This window comes from Phascolarctos cinereus, unplaced genomic scaffold, assembly GCF_003287225.1.
Source record: "Phascolarctos cinereus isolate Bilbo 61053 unplaced genomic scaffold, phaCin_HiC Scaffold_7;HRSCAF=346, whole genome shotgun sequence".
Lineage (NCBI taxonomy): Eukaryota > Metazoa > Chordata > Mammalia > Diprotodontia > Phascolarctidae > Phascolarctos > Phascolarctos cinereus.
In genome coordinates, this window is record NW_027556180.1 from 165,690,000 (window position 1) to 165,705,751 (window position 15,752).

General features: G+C 36.8%; 1 protein-coding gene across 1 annotated transcript in view; it reads right to left on the reverse strand.

Moving 5' to 3' along the window:
• Window positions 1-15,752, reverse strand: part of COL4A1 (collagen type IV alpha 1 chain) — a 201,970-nt gene that overhangs the window by 27,000 nt on the left and 159,218 nt on the right. The window contains exons 34-43 of the mRNA XM_020970063.2: window positions 14,629-14,781; window positions 12,064-12,162; window positions 11,844-11,933; window positions 8,060-8,199; window positions 5,855-5,981; window positions 5,686-5,766; window positions 4,444-4,542; window positions 3,395-3,445; window positions 1,430-1,615; window positions 193-326 (exon numbers count right to left, since the gene is read on the reverse strand). Coding sequence (XP_020825722.1) covers window positions 193-326; window positions 1,430-1,615; window positions 3,395-3,445; window positions 4,444-4,542; window positions 5,686-5,766; window positions 5,855-5,981; window positions 8,060-8,199; window positions 11,844-11,933; window positions 12,064-12,162; window positions 14,629-14,781 — 1,160 coding nt within the window. The remainder of the gene's footprint in view (window positions 1-192; window positions 327-1,429; window positions 1,616-3,394; window positions 3,446-4,443; window positions 4,543-5,685; window positions 5,767-5,854; window positions 5,982-8,059; window positions 8,200-11,843; window positions 11,934-12,063; window positions 12,163-14,628; window positions 14,782-15,752) is intronic.

Here is a 15,752-nt window from a genome sequence, read left to right on the forward strand (position 1 = left end):
AGAAATATATTTGTCCAGGAAGTAGAATGTTAATGAGAGAAAAAAATACAGATTTATACATGATAGAATCAGATGAAGAAAAGGCAGGTGGCCTAGCCCCACGGTTAGTAGGGAGGACCTGTAGAATCTTTAGAAGGCAACTAGTGAAATTTACACTACTGAACTATAGACAATATATTTAAAGCAACTCACAGGCATTCCCTGAAATCCTGGGTCTCCCTTAGCTCCTGGAACACCTGGGGATCCTGGCCAACCTGGATTTCCTTTTTCTCCTTTTGCTCCATCAAGTCCTGGGAGGCCTGGAGGACCCATGGGTCCAGGAACACCTGAAAAAGATTAAAAAGCATGTAAATTTCTATAAGTTTTACACAGCTGGGTGATGTTAGCACCTGCACATGGTTCTTTTCATGTCATTTCTACCCTCATACCTAATATCACAATGTCTGACCATATCAAAAAGTAGCTCGGTTACCACAAGCCTACCAAAAATCAGGGTAAGAATCACAGATTTCAAAGAAAACAGAAAGCCTGACTCACAAAATTGCTATTATACTTCTACAGCTGTCAAACTGATCTTCCCAAAGAACAGGTCTGACCATATCACCTCCCTAGTCAACAAATTCTGGTTGCTTCCTATTACCACCAAGATCAAATATAAAATGGTTTTGGGCCCCTTCCTACCTTTACAATCTTCTTATATTTTATTGCCCTCTGTGTACTCTATAACCCAGTGACACTGACCTCCTAGCTGTTCCTCTCACAAGTAACTCTTATTTCTGGCTGTTCTCCATACATCTCTACTCATCTCTGCTACTTGGTTCTCCAGGCTTCCTTCTGGGTCCCTCTAAAATCCCACCTTCTAGAAGAAGCCTTTCCCCATCTGCCTTAGTGCTAGTGCCTTCCTTCTGACATTACCTTTACATTCATGCACTTGTTTGTGCATAGTTGATTGCATATTGTCTTCCCTAAGGGAATGTCAGCTCCTTGAGTGAAGGGAAGGTTGTTATTTGCCTTTCTTTGTATTCCTAGCACTTAGCACAGAGCCTGGCACACAGTAGACACTTAATGCATATTGACTCAACCTGAGTACTTCATGCTCACTGACACCAGATCTGTCACTTCTATTACATGTTGACAAAATAAAATCGTTGCTAAAATGTATTCAACCATAGGTAAAACTTGAAAATTAATACAGTAGATGTCAAATATTCTGGAGGGTGTTCTAATCATTTCCCTTCTTTCATTCTCTCTACCTATACTCTTTAATGGAATTTTAAGGTTTATTAAAATATATTTCAGTAGCTTAATACTTGCATATACTACAACAATAATCAGAATTCAACTGAAAGAAATATAGTCCTAGGGACTATAAGCACTTTTTATGTTCATAGCTCCAATATAAACAAAACGTAGTTCAACATCTACTTACCAGGTATCCCAGGTTGACCTTGTGGACCTCTATCTCCTTTGGGACCCTCCACTGCTCGGCCAGGTACTCCAGGCAATCCCTGTTGCCCTGAGGGACCCGGAGGACCCATAAATCCTGGTTCTCCTTTGGGTCCAGGGATTCCTGGGCTCCCTGCTGATCCTGGGAAACCCAACTCGCCCTTGGAACCTAAACAACAAGACAGTTTGTTAACAATGATACAATTCAATACAAAAATGTTGTCTGGTTCAATTTATTAAACTTTTTATGTATCATTTTCCTCCTGATCTACCAGCATGCGGCCCATGGGTGAACTCAGTGAAGGACTTCACTAAGTAAGCAAATATTCCATCAATTTTCCCTTTATTTTACACCAAACATTCGAATTTCACGCCATAATCATCTCTAGAAAATAAGCATAGAACAACAAGAAGCTGGGTATATCCCATTTACTCATTTATTTTATGGTTACATTTCTATCAAAAAGATTATTGATGTAGATATGAATACGGCATGGCTAGATCAATAAAAGAATCACTTCTAGAGGGGAAAATCCTTCAGTGTTTATGAATACATTCCTCCAAATTTGCCCGCTAAAATTCTGAGATTATTTCAAGTATTTTAGATATTATTTTAAAAGTAAAGGAATGAAATACAGAAATTACTGACACTACATGGTCCCTAATATCAATAAAAGGCAATGAATAAAGAACATACTATATTATAGGGGAAATCTGTTACAGCATATTATATGTAATCAGTTGGATTCTCCTTCTGTGCAGCTCCAATTTACTATCAAAACAAAAGCAGGGTGCCTCATTCATTGCCCTATCCTGCAACTACTCAATACTTCAACAGCCCTAAGAGGTACCTATTCAAAGAAGTTCTCCCTTGACTAAAGGGAGACACAGCAACGGAGTAAGCCCAAACCTAGGCCATCCTGTCATCCCTGGTCTAAGGAACTCACAAGAGCAAAATCAATTGATGCCCAGGACAAAAGGTTTGAGCTCACTCTAGCGAGAGCTCATCAAACCATTTGAGGGCAAAAGTTCTCTGGTTTTTGCAGCTCTCTTCTTCAAAATGTTATTCATTTCTCACCTCCACCATGAATATTTCCATATTCATCTAATCTGGTGTTAGGCATTTTAATATGTACAGCAATTAGCGAATGGTACCCTGAATAAATCATCTCACTTCACTGAGCCTCAGTTTCCTCATCTATGAAATGGGAATAACATATGAAGTACCTTCTTCATTATGTGGCATTGAGACAAGCACCTTGAAAGTCTTAGAGCACTACATGAATGTGAGCTGTTAACTGTGACATGAACTCTCCCTCCAGTTCCACAATTACTTAGAATCTATTATTTCATAATCACATCTCTGAATTCTATAGGTGACTATGTTGACCTCTGTGTGTTTTGTCACTTGAATTTACTGTCTTCTATGAATAGTGGGATTATTTTAAAAAATTTTTTCTTTGTAACTTTAGCATGTTCAGTTCCTTGCATGAAGGAGGTCTCCATAAATGTTGTTTGTGTAGTAGAGGCCTTTCATTTAAGTTTTGATATGTCCTATTTTCTCATTTAGAATGTTTCTCATATACATATAAAGATATGGATATAATTCAAAATTGTATGTATATATACTATGCATGTACGTGTATATATACATATATGATATTTTCCTAGCTGGTAGAATTTATTCAATTAGTTTAAAAAAAAAACAGAAGCAGGACCTCTAACTGACACCATGCCAATCCATGAATTAAGCAACACATGCCTTGCAGGACACTGCACACCAAGAAGCTACTTATCACTCAAGTCCAAGATGCTGCCAATGGAACAGAAACTGACTAGTTGAGTCTTGCAGATTTCTTACCTCCAATTCTGTTGATATATCGTACAGTGGTAATTAGTGTAAAAACAAGAACACATTCTAAAGGACTCTACATTTAGCAACTATTACCTTTTTCTCCTTTGGAACCTGGAAATCCTGGAAGTCCTCTTCCTGGAAGACCTGTAAGGGAAATATTGAAATAGTGAGAATCAAAGTTGTATTCTACTTTTTAAAAAACCAATTTGTCCTTCCAATAAAGACTGGCAGTAATATACAAATTGAGTTCACTCTGGAGGACACTCATCAATTAACTAATTGCATCTGATGGGTAAAATTCCTTATTCTATAACTTGTTATTATAAAACCTTTGACTATGTATTTGAAATTCAATAATATTAAATGATTTTGTGCTACTTGAGAATAGCATAAAAGACAATATCAAGGGCATGTATGACTAGAAAAGGAGTTGGGTCAATCATATAATGAGAATGAGAAATGGCAGAGGGAAAGCCTGGATGCCATACTGATACCTCAGAGGTATCCAGAGAACCAGAAAGTCTTCAGTACATTGGATGGAACTTCTATGTAGAAATTATGGGAAATTATGGGAAGATGTGGCCAAGAATAACACAGGACCAGAAAGGAGAGACAGTTGGGGATCTATAATTGCAAAAGGATCAAAATATCTAAGGAATTTGGAATTCTATATTCTTTCATATTAAACATCTAACACCTTTCAGGTAAGAGGCATAAAGACCTTTACCATGAATAACCTATAGTGATTATTATTGTATCACATCCATCTAAGCTCTCCTTACCAAAATCAAGAGGTAACTAAATTTGTACGAAAATTGGTAGAAGAGGGAGAGGGAGAACCATTGGTATAAACACAGGGAATAAGGGAAGAAGATGAATAGAAGAAATGTAGCAATCCTAAACCACTATATCATTTCTTCTGCTTTTGAGTTTTCTCTTGAGATCCTGTAAATGTGTTTTAAGATTTTAATTTGTGATCTGGAAACATGTCTACCTTGAAGTCTTCCAGATTGAAGGCAATAGATTGAAGGTCCCCCACAAGTAATTCTGGTTCGTCAGAGGAAACTGGGTAGGCATATGTGTTGGAATATATGTTTCAAATGAACAGAAAGGAAAAAAAATCAGTGGGCTAGGGCACATACCTGGTTCACCCTTCTCACCAGCTGATCCTGGAATTCCATCACCACCTGGTTCACCTTTTTGGCCACTTGGACCTGTTGGACCTGGAAGGCCAGGCTGACCTAACAAAGGAGGAGAAATGTCCCGTAACTCACTCTGGAGTCATCAGATTCTTGGGTCAACTGACCTTAGTCTCAAAGCAAAATTAAACAGTTGCTCCAAATCTTATAAAAGGTACAATTCACAATTCTCTTTTGTCCATCATGTCTACAAATAGTCATTCTTCTTTCCTCCCTGCTCCTACTCTCAAACCCTCTTTACATCACTACCTAAGTGCAGTGCGGAAGGAAGCGTGGCACAATGGATAGAGACTTGGGCTTAGAGTCTCAAAGACCTGCCTCTAGAACATATTAGTCTTGTGATGCTCAGGAAATCATCCTTTCGGTGCCCCCATACAACTTCTCTAAGAGTTGTATAAATGCTAGCAATCTATAAATTAGATCTCCATCAGTGACAAAATTTTCCACGTCTAGGAGTCTCTCACACCAATGAGGCCAAGTAGGGCAAAACTTAGTAAATTTTTAAATGCATATGGAAACCTTCAAAAAGTGATGAGGATTCAGACACCCAACACTAGAAGCACAGCAAAATCTAGAATTGAATGAACCAAGCTGGTAGCCAATATGAGAAAATAAGAATAATGAGATCTAGGTGTGAGTCCTATCTGGTGCTACTAACAAGCTTTGTAGTTTCCTACCTATAAAATGAGAGCATTGGATTATGTAACTGTTAAAGTCCTTTCAGGTTCTGATATTTGATGTTCTTGGTGACTCAATGGATAGAGAGAGTGTCATGCATTATGTTGGGAAGACATGAGTTCAAAACCAGCTTCAGAAACTTACTAGCTTGGATAAATCATTTAGCCACTATCTGCTTCATTTTCCTCAACTATAAAATGGGGATAATGATAACAACCTTCCTCTCAGGGTTGCTGTGAGGATCAAATGAGATACTATTTGTAAAGCGCTTAGCAGTGCCTGGCACACAGTAGGTGCTTAACAAATGCTTGTTTCTTTCCTTCCTTCGTCGATTCTGTTATCCTTCTGAGAATCTGATGGTGACCAATGCAAACCATTAAAAAACTTTATGACCAAATCACAATTACAAAGATGTCTATTAATATTGTCAATACTAATTATGCCTCCATTTTCAGGGACATCACATAGCATCCATTCCAAGCTTGTCTGTTCAGAGTCATTCTCTACCTGCATCTCCTTTAACTCCAGGAATGCCATCCAAACCAGGAAGTCCTTTGTCACCCTTCTCTCCAGGCATTCCAGGGCTCCCTAATGAAAATAAGAAGCCCCTTTAGTTTTTTTGACTTCTTGTTCATTTTAATCCCCAAATTCAGAAGGAAGTCTGTCTTCCACTTGCCTGGATAGCCAACATTCCCAGGTGATCCTCCAGGCCCCGGGGGACCAGGCATCCCTGGCATCCCTGGGCTTCCCTTCTCTCCCTTCTCTCCAGGCCTTCCTGGAAAACCTGAAGGTCCAGGGTCTCCCTGTAAATAAGAAAAAAAAATGCCCATATGTAAGTTCACATTTGAGACTAGGAGTTCCCATGCTGGCATTTTCTGACCTTTTGCTGAAAAGACAGCTGTGGTAGAATTGAAAAAAGTGGCTTGGGTCTGCCACGTCTCAAATGTGAGCCTTGCAACAAGTCTTATAGTCCACACTACTAGACCAAAAGCTCAATGAAGACAGATATGGTCATAACTAGACTTTTTATGAAGCAGTAAGCTAGCTTAGATAGAGTGATAGACTTGGGAAGACCCGAATTCAAATCTTGCCTCAGAAACACATTAGCTGCATGAGGCCAGATAAGGTGCATACAGTTTCATTTTCCTTATCTGTAAAAACCAGGTTGAAGAGGCATCTATTTCAAGGGGTTTTGAGAATCAATAAAATAATATATGTAAAACACTCTGCAAACATGAAAATAATATAGATATTATATATCATTATTCACTGTTTTATCTCCTACACATTCTGCATATTCTAGGCTCTTAATAGATATTTCTTATTGTCATTGACCTCTTGGAACTTTGTGTTTCCTGAGGATGATGGCACCTACACTACCTACTGATAGGATTAAATGAGATGAGGTGTCTTAACTATTTAATAAAGCATTACACAAATGGCAAGTATTACTCCTCTTATTCTTTTTTTTTAAGTGAGGCAATTGGGGTTAAGTAACTTGCTCAGGGACACACAGCTAGGAAGTATTATGTGTCTGAGGCTGGATTTGAACTCAGGTCCTCTTGACTCCAGGGCCGGTGCTCTATCCACTGCGCCACCAACTGCCTCTACTGCTCTTATTCTGAAATGGAAAGAGCACTGAATTTGGGGTCGGGAGATATGGATTCAAATCAAGTCTGACACTTACCAGGTGTGACCAAAGCAAGTCACTACATCACCCAGCTCCTCTGTCAAATGGGAGACTATATTACACTGCCTACCTCAAAGTGGATGTTTATGAGCAGAGTGCTTTGTAAATCTTAAAACAATATATAATTATGGACTGTTATTATGATTATTAACAGCAGCAGCATCAGATGATTTTATTTTCACATGAAGAATCCACTTCTTGTGAATACGCAAGAGGCATCTCTAGCACCTTAGGAAAAAATGACCAGACCCTTCCTTCTTTATTCTACCTTTCAACCATTATCTATACCTCTATTTTAAATGTCACATAATTATTTTTTCTGTCTTCAATCAATTATTCTCTCCCTAGTCATTAATCTACCTTTAAAATTTCTGAAATTTAATGTATATGAGGGAAAGTACTCTACACTAAAATCAATTTAATATAAAATAAAATATATAATACAAAAATTGTTTATATCCCAGATTACTCTCTGCTACAGGAAAAAAAAAACACCAGTCAAAAAAAATCTTTTTAGTGTTGATTCTTACAGTGATGCTATATGACTATGCCATCATAGAATACTATAGTCATGGGTTAGGGATAAAAACTAGACTTGTAATTTTATTGATATAGATAAGGATAAGGAATATAGATATAGGATATAGATAAGGATATAGGTCCCAGATAAAGAAACTCCCTCTATCAACACATATTGGCATTTTCTTTGCATCTTCAGCTTCTAGAGATTTTAGGTAACTTTTTGAGGCTATACAATAATAGGAGAATCAAAATGAAAAGCAACTACTGAAAACCACTGAAAAACTAATGGTTTCTATGCATAGTGGATATAAATAGACTATAGCACATTACTAGTTATGACTTACAAATACATGATTAGCATATTAAATATCACCAAGAATATGTATAAACCAAAAAAAGGGATGTTAGTCATGTACTAAGATTAAGGGATAAGAAATGGATAGATAGCTTGAGTACTACACTACTATCCATGAAGACCAAGATGACGATCTTCAATACATCCGGTCAAATTTACAGATGGACATGGACAATTAGTGTAAGCATGGAAGGTTATAAGCTACATCACTAAAGGGAATGTCAGTACTAATAAAAATAAATATCAAAGCTACCATATTAGAATGAGGGATGTAGTAGAAGGGAGTGAGCCCTTAAACAAAAGGTGGTAAATACCTTTTCACCAGGAAGTCCAGGAGTCCCAATGCCTGGGCGACCTGCTTCTCCTTTCACTCCTTTTTCTCCTTTTAATCCGGGGAAGCCTGGGATACCTTGAGAGCCTGGGATTCCTTGTGCTCCTTTTTCTCCAGGTGACCCTAAAAATACAAGCCACAGGATTTTCAATCTCTAGTGAACGAGCCCTTAAGTTAATTTTTTTAATTGAAAAATGAATGAAAGAGCAAGAATGTAGCCAAGATTGAAGTAGCCAAGATTGAAGTAGGAAGATGGTGACATTAACTTCTACTTGGGCTCACTGCTAAAAACTAGAAGGAAATTTAAAAAGATCACCTAGTCCAGCTCCTTCATTTTATGGATGAGAAAACTATTTCAGAGAAATCAAGAGAGTTCTGCAAAATCACCCAGGTCATAGTAAGAGAGTCAAGATGAAAACCCAAACCCAAATACAGGAGATCTAGCATTTTGAGAGCTAAATGTTTTGTTAACAGTTCCTGTATGTTATTATCTATAAATCTTCATGCAAATGCCCATTGCCTAAATCTCAATATACGCAATTCCATAAGTTGCAGTCTCATATTTCATGTTTTAAATAAAATAATGAGGCTACCACAATCATGACTTAGGCAGAGATGGCCAGATTCCCTAGTTAACTAAATACAATGGGGACTCAGGTTATTCATTAGTAATAATAGCTAGCATTTATATAATGCTTTACAATTATCTCAATTTATCCTCACAACAAACAATGGTGGTAAATGCTATGAGTACCCCCATTTCATAGAGAAGGAAACCAAAATAGCCAGGTTAAGCAACTTCCCCCAGGCCACAGAACTAATAAGCTTGTGAAACCCGACTTGAACTCAGTTCTTCCCGACGCTCGATCCTGCACTCTATCCATTCTACCACCTTACTTCCTGGGAGTAAATAGATTCCTAATCTTTACACAGCAATATCAGCTGCATCTAAGAGCAAACTGAACACAGATATGACAAACCAAAGCCAGGTCAATTCAGGGATCATTTAGCAACAAGCCAGGAAGTGGAAAGGGAGAATAAAGGTCTCTATGTCCAAATGGAGATATGCAGAGGTTTATCTATCAACAAGGTTAAGACTAAGAAAGTCTAAAATTAGAAATATGGAAAATTGAGAGCCCATAAAATGATTATGAAAATCCAGCAGGCAGTAAAACACCTTAGAAGTTTATTTGTTCTTTGGGTTTTCCTGTGGTCTTTAACTCCAGACGCCCTTGCCTGAAAATGCTTAGGTTAGAAGTTTAGACAGACACCGAAAACTTAACATACCATTTTCCCAACACTATGTCATAGATAAAAGACTTCACTGCCCAGACTAGTTAGTGTACCATGGCCTAAACAACTGCATCTCTCACTAGCATCTTTTCAGAGTTCACATCACTAAAGCAAATGACCAATAAGAAGGATTAATTACTGAGTCTGGGTTAGTTCTAGAGTTTCTCTCTGGGTCAAAGAGCTACTAGGCCTCATGCGATAAAGTCAGAGGACTATGAATTTTTTTTATGGAAGATATTACCAAAGAATCTAATTTACCAATGGGTAATCAATAATTGACAACTGTAAAACAAACAACCAGTTTAATCCTATTTTCCCAGGAAAAGTTTTCTATTACGGCTTATGTTTTATGTCTGTTTCATGTCTATTTTTTGTTGTTGAGTTTTTAGAAATTTTAGTCACAAGTCTGCAAAACAGTCCATCACTGGTCACCAATATATTGTATGTGAAAAACAAATGTATACTTCTTTTCCAAAGGGCAATCTCTATTAAAGTTGTCCTATCTCCTTCCTCTATCTTGATATGGAAGTGATCCTGACTTCACAAAAATATGGGCCATTAGAAGATAAACTATAATAGGTTCTACCAAGCCAAAACACTTTGATTATGGTACGAGCAACAGACAGACTACTTATCTCTTTACTGGATGAGGATTATTCTTACTGAGTACAGAGTGACTCATTCCCAGAGTCTCTGGTATGCATGCCTTATAACAATTTCTTTTTATTTCATATTTGCCATGGCAACTCAGGAAACAGATCTGAGGATAAAATGGCCCTCAGTCTTCTGTGACCCTCTCCTGCTACCACAGTGGCGGCAATGGAAAAAAAAAAAGACAAAGGATGCAAAGAAAGACACAGCTTTCTGAATACAACCTAACACAAGTGAGAAATGAATAACGCTTTCAATATTCTGTGTCTGTCCAAGGACCAATAATTAGCTGACAATACCACTGGATTTACTGACACATGTCCATACTGGTAAATCTCTTTAATATGACAAATATGGAATGGATTTGCCAGATTGCTACGAAAGGTAGTTACCGATTCTGTTGATGACACTGGGACAACCATATCTAGGCTCTAACACCTGATTAGAAGTTCCATATAAGAAAGCAGAAATAGAACTCAAAAAAATGAAGTCAAGAAGAGTAATTGAACCAGAACAAAATGGATAAAAGCATAAGCAGCGATGCTGATTATAACCACTTCATCAAGACATTTTACCAATACAAAACAGAAGGCAAAATGAGGAGGATGAAAGAGCACAGAAACAGAGTTTACCAGCAAATATTTCATTTCCTTACTAAGCAGAAGGAGCCAAGGGCTTATTTACAGCATATACTAGTTCATAAGACATAAAGGAGAAGGTGACTGATGATTGTCAGCAGTAGTCTCATGAAAACATTAAAGAAAATATTAGCTAAAAGACAACTTGATTGGAATTCAATTCTATGCTTGGCATACAATAGGCACTTAATAAATGTTTGTAGATTGATTATTAAGCACCTACTATGTAAGAAGAGCTATGGGCATAGTGGACAGAGAGCCAATCTTGGAGTCAGGAGAAGCTGAGTTTTCAGTCTTGCCCCACCACAACATAGGAGACCCATCAGCAAGTTACATTCCCTCCCAGTGTTCCAATTTTCTAAAACTTTGTTACATGGCATAGTGATAAAAAATTGGATTTGAGTCAGAAAGACCTGTACTAATTTTAGAAACATACTAGCTATGTGATTCTAAGCAAATAATTTCTCCTTGAAATGTCCCTGGCAATTCTCTGAATTCTGTAAAAAATATAGACAAGTAAGCATGACATAATGGATAAAGCACTGGATTTGTCTCTATAAAAATCATTATGAAAATAATGTACATGTCAAAGACAGGGAAAAATGTTAGAGAGAAATCAGGGACTGTTGAGAATTGAGTGAGATAGTGGCTTCCATGATGTACATAAAAACAATATTAAAAAGCAATCAAGTTCAAATTAATTGCAAACTCTTTTCAGTGGAAAGATAATTTCTTTGGCAATTTCATCATCCTATTTAATTTTCTGGCTTCAAGAAACAAGTCCCAATGTGTTGGGATTCTCTTTAAGTTAACATAAGTCAACGTGAGTGATACTGACTTTGTAAATAGATCAAAATAAATTAACAAATGAAAATACTGTATATTTATGAATTTAAGTGTGATCTCTTTCTTTCCAGACTACTCTATGTGATTTCATCTAGCAGACTGGTCCTGTCACTATTAATTGTGCTTTATCATGCACTGCAAAGAAGATTTTTTTTTTGCTTTTTGCTTTTTGGAGAGGTAATTGGGGTTAAGTGACTTGCCCAGGGTCACACAGCTTTAAGTGTAATGTGTCTGAGACTGGATTTGAACTCATGTCCTCCTGACTTCAAGGCAGAGCTCTATCTACTGTACAATCTAGCTGCCCCACAAAGAAGATTCTTTCACGAGGTCACAATTTACCTGGCAAGCCCATTCCACCAACAGAACCCTTTGGTCCTGGTAGTCCTGGAGCACCTGGCGATCCCCCAAGACCTTGATCACCTTTAGGACCTTTAAAAAAAGAGAGAGAGAAAATATCAAAAAACATCAAAAACATCAAAAGATTTTTTAGTAACATTCACATATTACTTTGACTTTAAACTCGAAATATACATTGAAGCACCAAAATGATGTCCTATACCTGGCTGGCCTGGAGTTCCTGCTTGTCCATCCTTCCCAGGTACTCCTGGAGTGCCAGGATCTCCTCTGGCCCCTTTATCTCCAATCGGCCCAGTTTGTCCTGAGTATCACAAGTAGTAAAAGAGAGAGAAAGGCAGAGGTAAGGAGCAAGACAGAGGGAGAGAAGAGCCCAAAACAGAATTTAATAAATATTTATTGCCTTTATAAAGCACTGTGCTACAAACAAAAACAAAACACTAATAATTTGGCTCCTCTGCCCTAGGCAACTGTTAAAGACTCTAAGGTACTGACCTGTACTGATGGAGGGAGTTTCCTTATCTTAGAGATCCTAACATCAGTGAAATCACAGGTCCAGTCCTTCCCCCTGTCCTTTATAATAATTAATTATGAAACATTTCCATATGTTTTTAATTCGTCTATTACAAAATAAAGGGAGCAAAAAGGTCAAAAACTATATCTTACTCATGCTTTTTTTTTACTTCAGCTGAAGCATAATAGATTCTGCTCTGTCCTCTTACCTTTATTTGTGTGTGTCTGCTTCAAATGTATTTCTTTTTGTAAATAACATATTGTAGGATTCTGTTTTTGAATCTACTCTGTTACCTGCTTCTGTTTTATGGGTGAATTCACCCCATTCACATTCACAATGATGATTACTGTGTATTTCCCTCCACTTTATCCTCCTCTCTCTCTCTCTGTCTCTCTCTCTCTCTCCTTTCACCCTGTTCCTCCTCACAAAAGTTTTGCTTCTAACCATTACCTCCCCTAACCCACCCTCCCTTCTATTACTTTCTCCCTTCTTCTTATCCCTCTCCCCTCCTGTTTCCCTAAAGAGTAAGATAGATTTCTATACCCAACTGAGTGTGTATGTTATTCCCTCTTTGAGCCAATTCCAATTGAGAGAAAGGTTCAAGCATTGCCACCCCCACAACTTCCTCATCGTTTCCTCCATTGTAATAACTCTTTCATGCTTCTTCATGTGAGATATTTACTCCATTTTAATTCTCCCTTCCTTCTTCTCCCAGTGCAATCCTCTTTCTTATCCTTTAATTTTGTTTTTTTGGATATCATTCCATCATAATCAACTTATGCCCACACCCTCTGTCTATGTATATCCCTTCTAACTGCCCTACTAGTGACAAAGTTCATTAGAGTTACTAGTATAATCTTCCTATGTAGGAATGTAAACAATTTAACCTGATGAATTCCTTATGTTATCTCTTTCTTGTTTACCTCTTCATGTTTCTCTTGAGTCTTGTATTTTAAAATCAGATTTTCTGTTCAGGTCCGATCTTTTCATCAGGAATGCTTAAAGTCCTCTACTTCATTTAATATCTATTTTCTTCCTGAAGAATTATACTCAGTTTCACTGGGTAGGTGATTCTTGGTTGTAATCCTGGCTCTTTGTCCTCTGAAATATCATATTCTAAGTCCTCTAATCCTTTAAGTTAGAAGCTGCTAAATTTTGTATTATCCTGACTGTTGCTCCATGATATCTGTATTGTTTATTTCTACCTGCTTGCAATATTTTATCCTTGACCAGAGACTCCTAGCTCTGGAATTTGGCTAAAATATCCCTGGGCATTTTCATTTTGGGATCTCTTTTAGGAGGGGATGAATGAATTATTTCAATTTCTATTCTACTCTCTTGTTATAGGATAGCAAAACAGTTTTCCTTGACAATTTCTTGAAATGTGATGTTCAGGCTCTTCTTTTTATCATGCCTCACAGGTAATCCAATAATTCTTAAATTATCTGTGCTGGATCTATTTTACAGGTCAGTTGTTTTTTCCAATGAGATATTTCACATTTTTTTTCTATTTTTTTCATTCTTTTGATTTTGTGTTATTGTTTCGTGATGCCTCATAAAGTCATTAGCTTCCACTTGCCCAATTCTAATTTTTAAGGAATTACTTTCTCCAATGGGCTTTTGTACCTGTTTTTCCATTTGGCTAATTCTAATTTTTAAGGAGTTGTTTTCTCCAGTGAATTTTTGCATAATTTTTCCAACCTTCTAAGTTGTCTTGGGCTAGAAAATTGTTTCATCTCATCTTTTTATTGGTTCTGCTGCTACAGAATTTGTTTTGTGGTATTATTTTATAGTTGTTTAGAAGTGAATTCGGGAGAGTTCAGGAGAGTTCTTTCCTTATTCTGCTTTCTTGGCTCTGACCTCCACAAAACTATATCTTGATAAATTATTTAACATAACATTTAAAGGAAGAGTTTTTTAAGGGATGAGAAAACTAAAAATAGTAAGATAATTAAAGTAGCACTTTTTCATTTTAAGGAAATAACATTATTCTAAGTAGTACTAATTTTCTCAGGTTAAAATTTGAAATATTGAATTTTCTGATATAACAGAATTTAAAGAGAATTATTCATTTGAAAAAATATATGTTGTAGTACTGTCAGATAAGAGAAATCACATTTGTTTTTTGAAGACATGTAAAATGAAAGTTGATGACAATATTAGCTAGTTAGGGGAGGGGAGAACAGTAGTCTATTTTGTGCTACCTTAGGTTAAAAGCTCCTCCCTTTTTCTGACTCAAAATTAAAGAAATATTACCTTTTTCTCCTTGATCTCCTTTCTGGCCCTTCATACTGTCCATGTCCACTTTATCCATTGATCCTGGCTGTCCAGGGAGACCAGCATCACCTTTATCACCTTTGAAACCTGGATCACCCCTGGGTCCTGTTGTACCTGGGAAACCTTGGTCACCTACAGAGAATGAAGACAACACCAGAATTAGGCTAAAGATGCTTCCCAGTGTTGGAAAGACACATACTTGAAGGCTAATGTATTCATCTACAAGTGTGTGATAGAATAAGGTTTTTTTTTAATTTTTAATTTTTTTTTTTTAGGCAATTGGGGTTAAGTGACTTGCCCACGGTCACATAGCTAGTAAGTGTCAAATGTTTAGTCTGAGGTCACATTTGAACTCAGGTCCACCTGACGTCAGGGGTGGTGCTTTATCCACTGCGCCACCTAGCTGCCTCAATAAGTTTGCATTATATAATATTTAATTACTAGTTATTTTGTCTGTTTCTGATCCATTCTTTCTTATTCGATTCCATTCATGCTTCCTTGTGGCACAGTGGTTATCTCAGGTTCTCAAAGTCTCAGTGAAGTACAAGGTTTGGCAAGTCTTAATATAAGTGTCATCTAAAGACTAGGTAAGTTCAGAGAGGCTCTTATTTGGAAGATTGACCATGAATGTCTGGCCACAGTAATTCATAAAGACTGCCCAATAATGATATGAGGAAAATTGCAACATATATCAGTGGATAGAGCACCTATATTGATGAAACTTTGGATTAAATATGATAACTACATAATAACCAAATATAGGAGAAGTTGACCCAGTAGAAATGCTTGTTAAAGTCACTATTTCTATTCATTTACTTAACATTACTGAAGTATAAGGCATTCATAGAAATGAATTTGTTTATTAGTTTCTTTGCTGTGATCTCCCTTCCTAAAATATCCATAGCATTCATTTCTATATCTAACTTATTAAAAGCTTACTAAATTAAAATTTACAGAACTATTGAAAGATTATTTAACACTATTTTTCTACTGTCAAAAATAGCTTTTTTTGGTAATCTTGAAAAATATTTTTCTACTTAAAAACTGACTCTCTAGAAAATGAAGAAAATCAAAAACATTATTTGAAAAAAATTGTTTTCAAA